The sequence below is a fragment of the Mixophyes fleayi genome, chromosome 2 (assembly GCF_038048845.1).
Source record: "Mixophyes fleayi isolate aMixFle1 chromosome 2, aMixFle1.hap1, whole genome shotgun sequence".
Taxonomy (NCBI): domain Eukaryota; kingdom Metazoa; phylum Chordata; class Amphibia; order Anura; family Limnodynastidae; genus Mixophyes; species Mixophyes fleayi.
In genome coordinates this window covers 247,107,760-247,126,573 of record NC_134403.1, presented here as the reverse complement: position 1 = coordinate 247,126,573, position 18,814 = coordinate 247,107,760, and the positions used below count along the sequence as shown (strand labels likewise).

General features: G+C 39.6%; 1 protein-coding gene across 3 annotated transcripts in view; it reads left to right on the top strand.

Moving 5' to 3' along the window:
* LOC142138792 (putative E3 ubiquitin-protein ligase makorin-1) overlaps positions 1-18,814 on the top strand; it is a 60,515-nt gene extending 41,701 nt beyond the window's left edge. For 2 of the 3 annotated variants that reach the window (XM_075195741.1, XM_075195744.1), the window contains exons 4-8: positions 330-445; positions 514-701; positions 874-984; positions 12,596-12,731; positions 18,363-18,814. In XM_075195741.1, coding sequence (XP_075051842.1) covers positions 330-445; positions 514-701; positions 874-984; positions 12,596-12,731; positions 18,363-18,533 — 722 coding nt within the window. In that variant the 3' untranslated portion in view covers positions 18,534-18,814. The remainder of the gene's footprint in view (positions 1-329; positions 446-513; positions 702-873; positions 985-12,595; positions 12,732-18,362) is intronic. The other variant, XM_075195743.1, reaches the window with a different exon arrangement.

The following is an 18,814-nucleotide window of genomic DNA, read 5'->3' as shown; positions in this document are numbered from 1 at the left end:
ATTTGGCCAAGTATCCCCACATGGATCCTTAGCTGTTTGCAAGGTTGAAATAGCTTACCAATTTTATTGCATTTCAGCCAGGAGTGTTGAGACCTTTGTGTAAGACTTAACAAGCCATTACCCCACATTAAAAGGACTCCCCAATGAGGTGGTGTCCATCCACTCAATTTACCACAGCTATAAAATGCCTCCTGAAATTGGTAGAAACAGATAAAGCTAGATGGTCTTTCACAAGACATTTTTTTTAAATAGAAATATACTTATGTGAATGTGGCAGAACTGTCGGTTTGAAAAATAGGTCACAGTAAATTGTTTCAATTTTTCTATAGGACTTGTAAGATCTGTGTCTAGCCCTATTCTTACGGGTGACTCCAAGACTGAGCAAGCAGAATGCCAAGATGGAACAAAGCATCGAACATCTATGGAAATTATACATTCAAAAAAGGTAGGTAAAGATAAAAACAAGAATTGTTGTAATTACATTTATTCCATAACTTACTATTTTATCTGTAGGAGGATTCCAACAAGCAGTTTGAACGTAGCAGAGATGTGGTTTGTGGCATCTGCATGGATAAGGTGTATGATAAGCAGCTAGCAGAGGAAAGGATCTTTGGCATTTTGCCAAACTGTAGTCATGCATATTGTGTTGGGTGTATTAAGCGTTGGAGGAAGACTCGAGACTTCGAGAATGAGGTTATAAAGTAAGTTTGATCTTTGTTTTATCTACATGTGTTGCAAATGTTTTTTGCATGGGCATGTCTTTTGCAGTTTTGTGTATTCAAGAACAGAGCTCTGCAAAAAAATAAAAAAAATTATATATATATATATATTTTTAAGAGGCAAAAGAAACTTAATCCCTCGTCACTTTTTCAGGGGTTGTCCTCAGTGCCGTGTAAAATCCAGTTTCTTTATCCCACACAAATACTGGATTGGAGAGACTGCTGAGAAATTAGAGTTGATTGAAAATTTTAAAGCGAGAACTGGGTAAGTGATTATAAAGCACTGTCTGTTAGTGCACTACTCAACATGGTAAATGAAATGCAGCAATTTATGAATTGTACAAGTTCAGAGTCAAAGTAGGATTATAAATATTTGAATGATGCCTACTATTGGCAGAGGTTCTTATAGTTCTGGGCAACTGCACATTAATCACCTGGCAACATATAAAAAAAAAACATGTCACAGCTGTAAAATTACAATAATCACTTTCTGTCCAGTTTGTTATAGCTGTACAGAATCAAGTCTCCTTTTCACATGTATTCATGAAATTGTCTTTTGAGCATGTATAAATATTCTTGATCTTTAATCAGTAAACATCCCATAAACTAGTTTAAGCGTTATACCTCTGCTTCTTCCCTGGGTCCCTGTGGACAGCTTTATGCAGTAGTTTTTTCTTCTGATTTTTTTAGCAGCCCTCACAAATGATTAATTCCTTGCTCAGCTGAACAGACATGAAAAGGAAATGGGATTTACCTTGTATTTTTTGGATGGCCCCAGAAAGTCTTGTGTAAAGCCGCTCACAAAATACTAGCCAAAATGGCTGACTCCTCTGCTAAATCCAGAGCAGAAAACGTGGGACACATGCTCCTGCTTTCAAGGGAAGGAGCAGTGGATACGGCCATAACACGTAGTTGAGGAGTGTTTGTGAGCTGCAAACACTTCCGGATCTCCAACGTAGATACATCGAAGCTGCAGACGGTTATTAGCATTACTACTGCAAATTACTTTCTTTGCAAAGGCATTGTCCTTTGCAGCACAGTGGACCCTGGGACCAAAGAAAGTAAACACCAGCTTTAAGGTAAGCACCAAAAAAGGTGCATTGTTCTTGGTTTGTTTACATTAATTGGTAATGTTACACCTCTCTGTACCATTTTAGAGTCTGCCTGTGGTGTGGTTGATAAGAAGCTAGCAGCAGATCATGGCGCAACTTAAAGAACTTGTAAACTGGGTGATGAAAGCCTTTGCAAATAAAGATCTCTATACTTGCCATTGCATGGAAACAGCCAGGTCACAAATCTGTTTGGAAATTCATAATATACAGGGAATTATCTAATTATGAAGTTGAAAATTTATTGTCATCTAAAAGTGAAGGTTAAGATAGACAGTAGAGGTCCTGCTTGAACATATTTACAAAGCTCCAGGTATGCAAATTGTACCACTCCCAAAATCCATACAGGAGGCTTTCTTTAAGGATAACTAAAGTCATTTAAGATCTCTCCAGTAAAGAATGGTAGCAATTGGACAGTTGTCAATCTAATCCTAAGAGGTTATATCATATGTATGGTTTTCAAAGTGATGAAGCCTCTAAGAGGGATGTAATTCCAAACGTGGATGCTGCTGTGGCTATCGGCAAGGACTACCATACTGTTGGAGGATCTTTGAGGTCTGATTAGTAGGAAAATCAAGAAGTGTTTCAAGATTATATATTTTGCAGGAACATTTATTAAATCAGGAGTGGTTATGGGCTGAGCTTTGAGAGCACTGAGAATCTGAATGAATACTTTATGCAGGGATACTCGGGAGAAAATTAGGAGTCTAGTTTGCAATCTGGGTTTCATGAAAGTGGATTATTTTTTTTAAATAAAGAAATGAAAGCTCTCTTTAGATACTATTTAGATTTTTTTAGCCAGAAGTGTAGCCGTAACGGTAGTAGACAGAAGAGCCCTTTTGCTTAATGCTTTGTGCAGCAGATGTACAATGTACAAATTGTTTGACTACACATCTTTGTGAAGGTTCACTGCTTTTTGGTGACAAATTTCATCTGTTTAAGAAAACAGGACGTAAATCTCACTTTATGATGGAAGACATAAGATCTGCCTTCTTTTCTTCCACCCATAGGTGCTTTAGGGAAGCAATGAAATACTGTCCCAGCAAACAACATATGGGACAGTCTGGGCAATTTATCTAAACAAACTTTTAGTGACTCAAAATCATGTCCCCAACTTCTGTAAGTTATACTGGTTTTGAGTTAAAGGTACCTCGAGATTTGGATGCTCACATCACAAGATACATGTGACAAGAGTTTGCAGAATAGAATTTTGAGTTTCCCAGGGAAATCTTTATGTGAAATCCAAGAATCCATCTTCCCCACTGTTTGCAAGATTTGTTCAAACAACAAACATATGTACAAGCGTAACATTTACAGGTATACGGTACAATGGACACGAGAGTAGAACTTACAATACAATACTTGTCCTATTATGGCCACCTTGGATAATCCGACTGTAGGCTTTCCTGGGAGTGCGAAGCCCCAGTAATAGCCAGCAGGGCAGTGGTCCGGCTTCATTGTTGCCTCGCTTTTGGCGAGCACACAGATTCACAAGACCTGGGGTAACTTATCCAAAAGAAGAGGAACAAGGGTCCTCGCAGTCCTTCTCCCGTTCTGTCAGCTGGCAGGAACCATACCTCCTACACCAGCGTGATCTTTCCTCCATCAGTGCCCCCCTGACACTGCACTGCTCTTTTTTTATATCCATAGAATAGCCTCAGGCTGTAGGGGTGTGTTGACTGTCTGCTGTGTCTTAGGATATTCAGGCATAGGAATACAAAACATGTTTCTTAATTAAGGTGCTTAAATCAGACACAGAAAGCCACCATGTCAGGCTTGTGAATACACTGCTAAACATTATCTAGTTTGTCTACAGATGTAGCTAAAAGCACAATATTAGTTTCTCATTTGTAGCCAGTAAGGTGTGGTTAACTGTGTATATTTGGCCCTGCTATTTACATTGCCAATCTACAGGGTGATTCAAAAGTCGCAGTACACCCTTTTATTTCAAAAACTCTACAGGAATTGGGCCGATTTCAAGATGGCGCCCATGTTTGGTACATACTTTACAAGATAGACCACGTCGCCCATACCTTACTGTAGTATTCCGGTTTCCCAATTTCCTGTAGAGTTTTTGAAATAAAAGGGTGTACTGCGACTTTTGAATCGCCCTGTATATAAATGGTTACAGCATAATGTAATGATGACTATTCATTCCATTGTGTGTTAAACCTAACACTTGCCTAACTAGATTTTGACTGAGGAGGGGACACTACCCCTAGTTAAATCACCTGTTTAGGTCAACAAAGATAGCTTCTGTTAAACAATAGTCTGGTCTACCTGATAATGTGTATTCTAGGTCTGCAGAAACAATACATCAATAATTATATTATCACTCTGTTGGCCTAAGTAAACAATAGGAAGCCTTCAGACTAACACGAATACATCACCTACAGTGTAATATGATATTGTGTCATTATCTATTACCTATCTTAAAGCTAATATTCAAACACAGTATGGAGATGAGCACAGACATACTATGGGAATGAAAACCCACATACTGAATACAGTCATAATGTGTGCTAGGGCAGACCCTTCAGGGGGATAAAAGTATACTTTAGTTGGGAATTTTAGGGGTATTTGGGATGTTTGGGATATATATATATATATTTTTTTCTGATTGGATGGGCCTTGTTGATATTTGGAGGCTTAGACACCCGAACACAACATTTTGTTTCCAGCTGCTCCACCACTTACCATAACTATTCTCTAATTGATAACCCTTATATAGGTTGGCTTCATTTGTCACTTCTATGAAATACCTTGCCAGAGTGAGTGTGGACCATTCCCCAGTGCAGTCTAGCAACATGACTAGTGATAGGGATATGCGGTTCTGGAAACTGAACCCTATTTGCCTTAACTCAGTAGGGAATGTGTCAGACCTGATCTACTTGGGAAACATTTTTTCCAGTGGCAATGTTCAGGTGTCTTCCTGGGCCATCTTTTGAGAAGCCTTTTAAGGACTTTCTTCAAGGGACCCTTATTAAGGGAGATTCTAGCATTAAAACCTTTAATAGGAGGAATGAATCGGTTAAATCGACTGTAGGCATTTAGAATGCTTTGGATCTATGGTTGCCTACTAGGAAAGATAGGCTTCTGTGCAAAGACCATCTCTTTGACAAGTAGACTGTTAAAATACACTTAGGCTGATATTGAAGGGGGGGTATGGCATGTTTTTAAAGGGATGAGATACAGTAGGACCACAACTTTTTTTTTTTAAGGGTATTGTCATTACCCAAAACTTTTTGCACTATTACAGACCTCTATACATCCAGTGTTCTGCACCCATGTCCAAATTGTTTCCTACTAAAACAGAGATTGCCCAGACTCACAGGACTCATTTACACTTTTAAATGCGACACTTGCTGTTGAAGAGAGATTTGGTCATTGCCTACTTTCCAAACATTAGAGCTCAGGAACTGGATTGCATCCCCATATAGTTGTGCAGAACATTAAGAGATTTTCCACTATTCGAGAATTTCAGTTTTTGGAACTGGGCTCCCTGCCACTTTCCATATCTAATGCACTGATTATTTTTCTCAAACCTTGTATCTGGGATCCTATCACCTTTTTATCACTTATGTACAGATGTGGAAATACTGGCCAAAATACTTTCCATTAGACTTAATACAGTAATTTCACAAATTGTTCATCTTTTCCAAATGTGATTCATGCCAGGCAAATCTACACTTGATCTCCGCCATCTATACACTCGCATCTAGTTGTCCCATGAAGCTGAGGAGTGGTCTGTGGTGGTGACTCTTGACATTGGCAAGGCCTTCTATTGTGGAATACGACTAATTATTTGAAATGATTTATTGTTTTTGGTTTGGGTGTTTGGATTTATTAAGTGGGTTCAATTTTATATTCTGCACCTGCAGCAAGAGTTTGTGCCAATGGTCACACCACAACCCTCATTAATCAGAAGATTGTACTGCTGTTCTGTCTACAGCCAAAAGTCGAAAGTTAAATCTGCATTCGCTGATCTTGGTGAGAGCAATTCCCATGTATCTGTACTAGGGGTGTGCACCGGCCACTTTTCGTGTTTTGGGTTCTGATTACCTTGAGGTTTTGGGTTCGAATGGGTTTTGCCAAAACACCCCACTCAAGGTTTTGGTTCTGCTTTTGGGTTCTGTTTTTTTTTTTTTTTTAAAAAAAAAAAAGCATATAAAGTGCTAAAATCCAGATTTTTTTTTTGTTTTTTTTTTTTCACTCCTACGCTACTATTAACCTCAATAACATTAATTTCCAGTGTATTCTGAACACCTCACAATATTGTTTTTAGGCCAAAAGGTTGCACCGAGGTAGCTGGATGACTAAGGTTGATTATTATTATTTATAGGGCGCCACTAGGTGTCCGTAGCGCCGTACAGGGACAAACAAAGTTACAATACAAGGTGAGACAGCACAGTACAGTAAACAATAAGCACAGTAACTCGGTGAGCTCAAAGCACAGCTAGAGGGGGAGGGGAGAGGGGAAGGTCCTGCATACGGCTGAGCCCGAGAGGGAGGGCCCGGATGACAGGGAAACCCCCAGAGGGGAGAGGAAGGAGCGAGAGGGGACAGGGGGGGGGAGAGGGTCCTCGAGGAGGGGGGCTAGATAGCTGGAGAACCGAGTTGAGTGGTGAGGACAGGAGGAGAGATGACCCTGCTCACAGGAGTGTACAATCTAAGGGGTGGGGTAGACAGACAGAGACACGGGGGAGAGAGGGAGAGAAGGATAAGGGAAGAGGTAGAAGAAAAGGTAGGAAATTAAGTGGGAGACTGGAAGGCTTTAAGAAAAAGGTGGTTTTTTTAGAGCCCGTTTGAAACTGGACAGATTAGGGGAAGTTCTGATAGAGGGAGGGAGCTTGTTCCAGTGGAGGGGGGCAGCGCGGGCGAAGTCTTGGATACGCGCATGGGAGGAGGTGATCAGGGGGAAGAGAGGCGACGGTCATTGGCAGATCGGAGAGGGCGGGATGGGGCATGAATAGAGAGGAGGGTGGACATGTAGGGTGCAGTGGAGTTAGTGAGGGCCTTGTATGTAAGAGTGAGGAGCTTGAAGGGAGCCAATGAAGGGATAGGTAGAGGGGGAGACAGACGAGGAGCGGTGAGAAAGGAAGATAAGCCTTGCGGCTGCGTTGAGGACAGATCGAAGGGGAGCGAAATGAGTGGGGGAGGCCATTAAGGAGGAGGTTGCAGTAGTCCAAACAGGAAATGATCAGAGAGTGAATAAGACATTTGGTGGCATCTTGGGAGAGGAAGGGCCGGACTGCCATCCTGTCTGCCACTGCAGTGCCACTCCTAGGTAAGCGACACAAGTGGGCGGCACAAACACGTGGCCCATCTAGGAGTGGCACTGCAGTGGCAGACAGGATGGCAGTTTGAAAAACTAGGCCCCAAAGAGCACATAATGCCAAAAAAGAGGTGCAAGATGGAATTGTCCTTGGGCCCTCCCACCCACCCTTATGTTGGTGAAATAGGACATGCGCACTTTAACAAACCAATCATTTCAGTGACAGGGCCTACAAAACTCTGGCTGAAATGATTGGTTTGTTTGGGCCCCCACACAAAAAAAAGCTATTCATCTCTCCCTGTACAAACTAAACTGGCTCTACTGAGGCAAGATGTCATCCTCATCCTCTGATTCCTCGCCCCCTTCAGTGTACTTCCTCATCCCCACACATTATCAATTCGTCCCCGCTGGACTCCACAATCACCGGTCCCTCTGTAGTCTCTGGAGGCCATTGCTGGTCTTGATTGAAGGATTGATAATTCATTTTTATGAACTGCATCTTAACATTTTGCGGAAGCAACCTCCTTCGCCGCTCACTGACCAGGTTCCCTGCTGCACTAAAAACTCTTTCGGAGTACACACTGGAGGGGGGGGGGGGGGGACAACTCGGGTAAAATAGAGCCAGTTTGTACAGGGGCTTCCAAACTGCCTTTTTTTCCTGCCAGTAAAAGTGCGGACACCATCCAAGTAGACATGTCAGACAGTCCTTAAAGTAATCCTCCACCATTTTTTCAATGGTGACAGCATCCAATGCAGCGACAGTAGACATGCCTGCAATGGTTGGCAGGTCCTTCAGACCGGACCAGATGTTCTCTGCATCCCCGCCAGCGGGTCGTTTATGAAATCTCAGCTGTTTCCTCGCAGCCACAGGTGTGGAAGAAAATGGAGGAGCTGTTGGCTTGTCACGGTCCTCTTCAGATGACAATCTCCTGACCAGCAGATCTTTGCACCGCTGTAGGCTTGTGTCCACCGGAAACAGAGACACAACATACGCTTTAAACCGAGGATCGAGCACGGTGGCCAGAATGTATTCCTCTGACTTTAAAATAGTGACCACCCTCGGATCCTGGCAAAGCGTACGAAGGGCTTCATCCACAAGAGCTACATGCTTTGTGGAATCGCAATGGTTTACCAGCTCCTCCCTCACTTTCTCCAGCTGCTTCTGCAACAGCCTGATCAGGGGAATCACCTGACTCAAGCTGGCAGTGCCGGAACTGACTTCTCGTGTGACAAGTTCAACCGGCTGGAGAACCTTGCACAACACGGAAATCAGTCTCCACTGCGCTTGACTTGGGCGCATCCCCACTTCTTGGTCTTCTGGCCAGGCATGACGATGTGCTTTTTCATCCCATGGACAACAACGGTTTCCCCCCCTGGTGCTTCATTTAAGATAACCACATCAGCATCCTCCTCGTCAAGTTCCTCCTCAGCGCCAGCTACATCAATATCCTCCTCCCGGTGTACAACATTGACACCTTCATTAGCCAAATCTGTAACTGCACTGTGGGTGATCCTTCCAGCATATGCAGAGGGCGTGCTGCAAATGGTGGAAGGAGCCACCTCTTCCCGTACAGTGATGGGAAGGTCAGGCTTCGCAACCACCAACACCCTTGGACTCGCCTTGGGGATTTGTGATGCCATCTCTTTAGAAGGCATAGTTGTTTGCTGTGTCGTTGATGACAGCTTAACGCTCTTAAATTTTTTTAGAGGGGGGGGGAGGAGGGCTTAGATCCTTGGGTGAAGCTGAACCACTAGTCATGAACACGGGTCAGGGCCTAAGCCGTTCCTTGCCACTCCGTGTCGTAAATGGCATATTGGCAACTTTACGTTTCTCTGATTTTAATTTTCTCTTTTTGCTAATTTTAGTGAACTTTGGCTTTTTGGATTTTACATGCCTTCTACTAGGAGATTGGGCATCGGCCTTGGCAGATGACGTTGATGGCATTTCATCGTCTAGGTCATGACTAGTGGCAGCAGCTTCAGCATTAGGAGGAAGTGGTTCTTGATCTTTCCCTACTTTATCCTCAATTTTTGTACTCCATTATATTTTTTTATGAATATTATATATTTTTTTTTTAGACTGTAGGAACAGTGAACGTAATTATATATTGCAGTACAAATTCTTTTATACTGCAGGAACAGTTAACGTTGATATATAGCAGTACCACTGGACACAGCACCGCTGGACTCGGCAAGACACAGCACCGCTGGACTCGCAGGACACGGCACCGCTGGAATGACCAGGAAAGAGGACCCCACTAAAAAAACACAACCTTCCCTGATCAATCCCCGAGTGAAGATGGCAGCGGCAAGCAGGGAATTTAAGAGTCCGAGTATCGCAAGAGCCGACTGCAGGATATGAGTCATAGCCTCGTTTTGAGTTTTGCTAATCGGCTCGGTTCCGCACTGTTCGGGGCTGTTCTGATTTACTAAATCCGAGCCCGCTCATCCTTAATCTGTACAGGATAGAAGGATTCAGAAACACAGAACACCCATTTTATTCCATCTAGACCTTGGAAAGGTGCTCTTGTATGCAAGTCATTTCACCCAATTTGTTATACAGGCATCCTGTAGTAATGGGTAATGCCAGAGATTTTTAGTGCCCACTCAACACAAGCCATGTCAACATCTTGATCAGCAAGGGTTAGAATTTTGTAGTGAATCTTTGCAAATCAACTAGATGGCCATCTATTAATACCTTCACTATTCACTATCCTCATTATCATTATGTCTTCATTCTTTATTTTGCAGCATATATGCCTTGTTTCATTGTTTAGTGTGGCCTTCCCTATTTTGCATTGGTACATCCCAGTGTTATAGCTACCATGGGGGATTGAAGAGGAAAAGTGGAAATCATGCTTACTGATTTATTTTCCTGGAAATACTCCATGGCAGCCCAGTTTCCTACAAATACTTGTAAAGTTTGTGTTTCAGAAGAAAGCTCTGGAAAGCCACTCTGACATGGGGAAAAGTAGTTGCTACCTTATATACCATGCAGGAGGAGGGTTATTTATTTATTTTTTTTCAACCTGCTTCTACCAAAACTGGAAAGGGAATCTATCCAGCATTATGGCTGCCATGGAGTGTTTTGAGTTAAAGGAATTTAGTTTTGAGGGTATACTGTACCACCCTGCGCCATGGACTCACTGACGAATATGCAGGTCCTGCTCAGTGTTTAGGATCAAGAGGTCCCACACCATCATAGAAATCCGATAAAGGAACACTTTGTCTAGATCCTTGCACACAGTTTGTGATTGGATTTACAGCAGCTCTGGCAATAGCAGGTTTGCTTATTATTGTAGTACACAATGTATTCACATGTCTGCAAAAAATACTCTAATTCACTAATTAAAACTCTTGCTACATATTAAGGAACTATCTTAAACACAATGGTTAAGTGTGGGTTGGTCAACAATGACTGTGTGGAAAATCTATTTACTTGCTAAGCTGTACAATGTTAGCATCTGGGTGTTTAGTGCCACAAGAGTGAATGCACCAGTACTTCTACTAATTAAAATATTGGCTTGTGATTGCGTAATATAAATGTACTTTGCACAATATTTGCATATAGACATCACATAATGCAAGCACATTTGGAACATAACTGAGAACCAAGGTACAGTTTGGGTGATGAGAGTCCTTTTGTTTCTTCTCAAAATGTGTAGATGCATTTTTATTGCAAAATATGTAGATTCTGTGCAACACATTAACAATAGCCAGATGTGTTACCAACACCCTAGTTCCTTCTCTGAAGGCTGCAGATTCATGTGTAAAGTTAACTTTTAGCTTTATGGTGTGTGTTATTTCTGTCTTGAGATCCCAGCTGATCAGCCACGATATCCATTACCAGTATGGTAGGAACCAGATACTCAATCTGCCTACTCCTATAGGCTCACCAGGTTCAGGGGTTATCCCAATGGACAGAGCAACAGAGTATTTTAAGAATAATAGTACAAATTAGCAGTCAAGTAAAATATCAGGATCTGGTAGAAGATAAAATTCCAACACCAGCATCCCAGAGTAGCACATGGTTTAGGAACAGCAATACCTAGTAGAAGCTTAGACTTGAACCCCAATCTCAAGAGTTGAACACACAGGGATCCCTTCAGCTCTTTAATTTAGTGGGACCCAAATTCCCATGATCCCGTAGTTAAGTCCTAGCAAGCTTTTTCTATGTAAATGAAGCAGCAGCTGCTCTGGGTTTCCTGTCGGAATAAAGGAGAATAGGCAAGTCTGATGCTGGGATCTCCAGTCCCCTGCTGTCAGTTTGCTCAAACTGCTCCCTCATAGACCTGTGGGGAATCTTATTAGAAGGGGGCTTAGCGTGTTCTACCACCCCTAGGTGCATGGGTGGATGCCACTGCTGGGTGTGTGTGTGTGTGTATATATAATATATTTTATTATCAGAATTGCTGGCCACATTTAAGTAAAGATAAATATATATTGCAACAATTGCCCAACGTGGAGACCAGAAAATGCAGTACATAGTAACACCATAATGTGTATATACACACGATGATAGTCAATCCCCATGCTTCAAGACTAGCACTGCACTTGCGTATATATTACAACATTTCAGATCGCATAAACATTAGTTGCTAAATACATCAGTTACAGAAGGACATATTTAGAATTCCAGGATAGACTTAACCCACATGTAATTTGGACATTGTCTCCTCAATGCTTTGTGGATCTGGGGAGCATCAAAAGCGCTAGCACAGTACCAGTTCTTTAGTCTATATTTTTTGACAAACAAGGTACAGAAGGAATAAAAGAAAAGCAACCCCCCTTGTTTAGTCACAGCCCTCCATATTACTAATGTCTTCAATTGCATTTTCTGTCTGCAGCTACATATTGCTATTTGTAATGGAACCTAGTCTGTAGCTGCTTTCCCTTGGTCACCACAGAGAAATCTGGTTAAGCAGACCGTTTATCTTCCACACAACTTCTCTGCTGCCTTATTTATCTGATGTTAGTCTTCAATGTTCCATTGTAAGTATATTGTGGTGTTAGGCCAATGAAGCTACATACACTCCATACCTGTGTCACAGGAATCAAAGTAGACATACTGCTGCCTTGAGCCGAATGTTTACCTGCCATTTATTGAAAGGTGTAACTATAGGGCAAAAAGTCCAAGTCGATAGTGCCATTTGAAAAAAATAGCCATAAATTCTGTTAAGTAGTTTGTTAATGCTGTTAACGGATCTGGCAGTGATGGGATTTTTACAGCATGACTGCCTTTATAAGGTCTGTTTCAAATACAGAAGTGCCTAAGCACTTCTTTAGTGTGGCGTTTGATTTAAAATCCCAGTGGTGTCATTAGGGTTTCTTAAGATGTGAAGGCTGAAATTGTATCAGAGGTCCCGATCTGATCTCCCCTTAAACACTAGTGTTGTATAGATCTAGTTGCAGCTAGCATGTAATTTTGCAGAAATTGGTGTATTTGTTGTTCACGATTGACTCACTTTCTAATTTATGCTTTTCTCCCATAGTAAGATCCGCTGCCGCTTCTTCCTACGAGGTAATGGGCATTGCCCTTTTAAATCTGAATGCATTTACCTTCATGATTTGCCACATGGCCACCGAAGGAGGAGAAGAGAGCAGCGTAGATCTAGTGCCTCGTCTTTGGTGAGTATAACAACCTGTTGATTGAGCTGAGTAGTGAGTATTGTCCTGTCTAAATATATGCAAACACAATTGGACATGAAAAACATTGCTTTCTGAATGTTTGTTTCTTATGGCTATTTGTGGGCATAACCACTTCTCTTAACCCCCCGCCCCTCTGCCTTTAATGTTTTCTTTAGACCAGGCCTGCCCAACCTGCGGCCCTCCAGATGTTGTGAAACTACAAGCCCCAGCATGCTTTGCCAGTAGACAACCTGTTGATATCTGGAAGGGCATGCTGGGACTGGGACTTGTAGTTTCACAACATCTGGAGGGCTGCAGGTTGGACAGGCCTGCTTTAGACTATTAAATTAGCATTGGTATCATTTCATACAGCTGTATGGAGTTACCAACATACGGCTGCTCAAAAATACTCAAAGGCTACCTAGATTCTCAGGGTATTAACTGCTGTCATACATTAACTACTTGTACTTCATTAGTGTTTATAATGAGATGGAGATATAGTGGACCTTCTAATACTTTTTTTTTTTTTGATACTTTTTTACAGTAGAAGGCACATTCTTAAACATTTTTTTTTTTTTTTACATGTAATCCTGTTTGCAACAAAGTTCACATCCAGCTTGGATCCATATATCTAAAATATTTATATTCTCGTTAGGTTGAATATATAACCTATATTATTGAAAACTTTTTAGAAAATGAAACCCGTTAAATGATAGCTCATCATTCCCAATATGCTTAGACTCGGTAACTAACACAATACTACTTTCTAAATGTAAGAGTTGCATTTAAAGCACTCCGGTACAATACCGTGTAATCATTAAAACATGACCTTTTATTATTAATCTAAAAAAAACACTAGTAATTACTCGGAATAGGCGAACAATTAAAACCATAGTATGGTGAAAAGTAAAGAAAATGTGAAATAAAAAGGACCCGGGGGGGAGGGGCTAATCACAATGAGCATTATTCACAAGAGCAATTATTTGATTAAACACATGATAGTAATGGGTAGTTAGTATGGTAGTGCCAATTGGCACATGTTGACAGACCATGTGTCCAAATTTTAGGGATTAACCTTTATAACTAAAGGGTATTTTAATAAATGGACATATTGATAACTGGATCATTCAATCCCTTAAAAGTAAGTGGACACGTGGTTGGAAATGCTGTATACGGAATTGTGAGAGGAATGAAAACCCTCTATAGAAAAAAATCCCAGAACGTTTTATCAGGGATATGTAACCAAGTGAATAACAATTGGTCATTTTTATTTTATTTTTTTAGATGTTTTTCATTTTGTATTTTTTATTTTTAATATTTGTTGTTTTGGTTTCTTTTTTTTTTATTGATTTTTATTTACATACACAGAATAAGGTGAGCATGAGTCTTTTAAACAGAGGAGGACTTATTTGATATTGCAATCTGAAGCAACACACCATAAGGCTAGTGTTTCTTCCTTTGAAACAAGTCTAAAGGTTCAATTTCTCTATTGGAATGGCTCTAAGCAGATTTCTCATTTATATTCTGTCTGATAGCACGCTGCTAGACTATATGGAATCTAGCTATGTATTCTTTCTAGTTTCTCTCCTAGATGCAGCATTCCATCTCATATGTATGAATGTTAGTATAGTGATAGCATTATTATGTTCAAATAGCAATAGTTTTTGCTGAGCATAGTATTAAAGAGCAGCAAAGTGCTGCAAGCCCCTCCATTTCCGGGTGTGACGTGCAGCCCAACGTACGTTTTGACTGGTTGGCTAAATTACGTACGACGGGCGCGCTTGCAGCACTTAATGATTTTGCATGATGTAGGAAATATTTTCAGAACGCTACACAGCATATATTGGAGAAGAACGAACTAAAGGGCGCTAGTGACCAAATGACACTGCAATAATCTGGACCGTAGCTCTAACCAATAGGGGATCTGGACCCAGAGGAGCTAACAAGTACACAAAAGGTGGTGACATGCTGGAACCAGATAAAGTTAAATACAAGTTGTTCTAATTAAAATATCGATATAGAAAAAAAAATTAAATTGAATATTTTAATTCTTATCTTGTTTATCTATATCGATTTTAATTAAAATAACTTGCATTTAACTTTATCTGGTTCCAGTGCTCCACCATTTTTTGTGTCAATAAAAAATCAAACAAAACCCTTATCGTGGCGCCAATATATTATATGCTATATAGCTAAAGATACTGGATCAGATAAATTCACAGTATCAAATAGATGGAAATAGTAGAAATCAGACCAGGACAAGCTGCTGCAAAAAACTGGTGGCTGCGTCCACCCAAAAACTGACTATAAAATAATAGTGCAGCGCTACAGACCAAGCTGTCTAAAGTGTATCATATCAATTATATAAAAACAAAACAAAAATCACGAATGGACTATTAAATAAATTTATTGCATAAAAAGCAAAACCACATATATAAATAGCCTATTGATGCTGTATCAACATTGATTAAGGAAGACAATGAGTATAACTGAGTCACTGTGACTCAAAAAAAGTAATAAAAGATAAAAAAATGTATATAGAAAAGTATGTATAAAACGTAGCTCATGAGATTTGGCAGACCACAACGCTACTAGATGGTGTAGTATAAACAGCTGTTCTGGTGTAGCTGAAATTGTGGTATGCACAATAAAACGGAATAATCCAGGAGCTGTTCTAATGGCTTCCTCATAGATGCAGTGCCAAAAATCATATAGATTGATGATAAACACTGGAGAGATGTCCCACTGCAATAGAGTGACGTCTTGATGGCAGTATATAGCTCTATCTGAGCATAGATAAATATATATATAAATAAAGAGCTCCAGTAGCTGTCATATTTAGTGTGTCCAAAAATAACACTCCATACCCCTAGTATATAACAATCCAACCGGTGATAAAATAGTTATATCTACTCACTGACTCGGTCTGTGTAGTGATGAGCCGCTCCGATCTCGCCTCCAAATGGAGCTCCTGCAGAGAGAGATCTGTCTGGACCGCAGACAATATCACTAACGGTGAAGTGCCTACCTAAGCGGGTCCGTGGCTGACACACCACTTCAAGCACACTGATGTCTGTGGAGTCAGAAACTCAGGTGAGTGCGGGCGGTAAACTGTATATCCAGCCTCACGTATTCGTGCTTCTCAGCTGATGCTGTTTGACACCGCACACAATGTATGGCAATTAGGATCCAGCTGTACACCAGGGATAGGAGGAAGAAAAAAAACTCAAAAACAGACACTCTTGCAGTAACCCCGATCAAAATGGGGAATATATCTCCATGTGTAAACATATAAAACCAGCAGAAGAAATCTGCAATTGGCAACGGTAATAAGCAAAAATAGGACAATAAAAAGAAAACATCTAAAACATAAGCTCAGTACCCCTAATACGTTTCATTACAGCATGTAACTTCCTCAGAGGGAATATCCAGACTCATTACAAGTTCAGGAGAGCTTTATATAGGTTGCAACTTCAATCAATCAATTAGATATAATGTAACACATTTAGACCATTCGTGATTTTATCAAGCAACATACTGCCATGTTAATATAGGTGTATGTGCTTGAAGAGACAAATTCTACCAAGGACAAACAAATACATACACGTTTGCTTATATCCCCCAACTCTATATAATATAGACTATATGAGTATATGATTTTCTCATATTATATTCTCATAAAAACAACCTACTTGCAATCTATACATCTATATTCGTTCTTAATGGTATCAAAATAATGAAAACATAAAAATAATAATGTAATAAATTAAATAAATAAGAATAAAATAATGTAAATAAAAATAATAAAATATAAAAAGAAATAAAGATAAAAATAGAAATAAACATAAAGATAAAAATAAAAAAAATAAATATAAATGAAAAAATAAAGAAAAATAAAGAATGTGAGAATTTTTTTATGTAATGAAAATAAAAATAAATATAAATTTAAATATAAAAAAAAAAAATGAAAATAGTAATGTGTGGTACTTGGTATATAAGCTATCTTGTCTAGACAGTGGAGATTGTGTTAACTTATAGAGTTCATTGCACATTGTATATCAGTGTATGTTGTCATATATGTTTTTAGGGAGTCTATCCCCTACAAGACTATTTCTAATTTCTTAGTCTGTCTTGATAACCATTTTAACACATTATGATTGTTTGACACTGGATGAGCCCTCTTTCATATTTTATATCCTGCTCATTCATGTGTCTGCCGTTTTAAATATTAATAACTTATAGCTGATCACATCATACATATGTTTAGAACCACACCGATTATCACAAGAGACAAGTGTGACAAGCTAGTGTGGCTCTGTGGATGAAAATACATGTAAAATACACAGATAAAGATACAATCATATCCCCACTAATGATATCAATATGTTCATAAAAAACAATTTAGTTCCATAGATTCGTTAAGACCATCTGGATGGATAGAATTCAATTTATGCATCCAAACCACTTCTTGTTTGCACAGTTTATTAGATCTATCCCCCCCCTCTCTGTCTTCTTAACATGCTCCAAACCCACTACAATAAGACCAGAAGGGTCAATATCATGGACCATTGCAAAGTGTCTTGAGACCCCATGGTTCAAGAATTTGTTAAGAATATTTAGTCTATGCTCTACTATTCTTCTCGTGGTCCTACCCACATATTGAAGATTACATCTACATTGTAGAAGATAAATAACACATTCCGTATTGCAATTCACAAATCCTATGGTTTTAAACTTATTCTTAGTGTTCGAAGAAGAAACCTCCTTAGTTCCATGCTGTATGAATTTACATGTAATACAGTTTGTTTTGGCACATCTATATGAACCATTTAATAGCTGCGGTCACAAAGTAGAAATTTGGTCATTGTTACTCTTATTTTTACAAACATTTCTCATCTGACTTGGAGCAAGTAGATTTTTAAGATTGCAATTCTTTTTAAAGACCACTTTTGGTTTGTCGGGAAGAATTGCACCTAAAATAGGGTCCTGTAGTAGAATGGGATAATTATTTGAAATCTTTTTGATTTTATAGGAAAGATTGTTGAACTTGGATATAAAAGACACCTCCATAGGTTTCGTTCTATTAGAATTTTTAGAGGATGGTGCACCACCATATGCAAGTGATGAAGATCTATCTACTTTTCTAACCTCCTCCAAAGCATTGTATAAATCCTGTATGGGGTAACCTCTATCTTTAAAAGAAATAAGCATGGCATAAGCATTTTTTGTGTATAGTACGCTAATTCAATTGATCATGAATTTTGAATCATCTTTTTTTTTTTTTTTTTTCTCCAGTATGAATGGCAAAACTGCAATGATCCATTTGAGTTAGTGAGGTTAATCTACATCTAGTAGTGATGAGTGTTGACAAGTATTTTGTTTTCCCTATCATACCCACTCATATGTTCCAGTAAAATTGGATTATTTCTGTGCGTCTTATACTCTGCAGTAGCTAGCTAACTTTGTCCAACTGACCAACCAAACTTGTATAGTGTTTGGCCTAATTAAGGGCCCTTTTTTTTTTTTTCTTTTTTCAAATAATCTTAGACATGTGATGTAAAACAAGTGTTCTCTTAGCAAGCTTAATTTTGTGTAAAACTTTATTTACAATTATGTCACTCTCTTTCACAGTCCTATTCTCACCTGGTAGGAATTTATGAAGAAAACTTCAGTGAGGCGGAGGACATTGATCTTATGCACTGTGCTCTCACCCTTACCCTCATTGAAGATCACTTTGAGATGGGCTTGGGTTTTCCGGAAGAAGTTGAGGCGTTACTGGGCCAGTACAGTGACTCTGAATGAGAATCCTGATTCATACAGATGTTGCTTCAAAATCAACAGTACTGTTATATTATGCCAGTTTACTTTTTTTGTTTACTGTTCATTTTACTTGCAGCCATTAAGAGCATTAAGTGCCCTTTTTCCTGGGTTTATCCATAGCAGTGCTTTTATAGCAGGCATCTGTATAGACCCATTGGATGTGAGGGGAATTTCTAATACTAAAGTTTGGAACATTGAAAAAAATATTGTTTTTAGAACTGTTTAAAAAGTAAAATTAGAATAAAGATTTGTGTTTTTGTTAA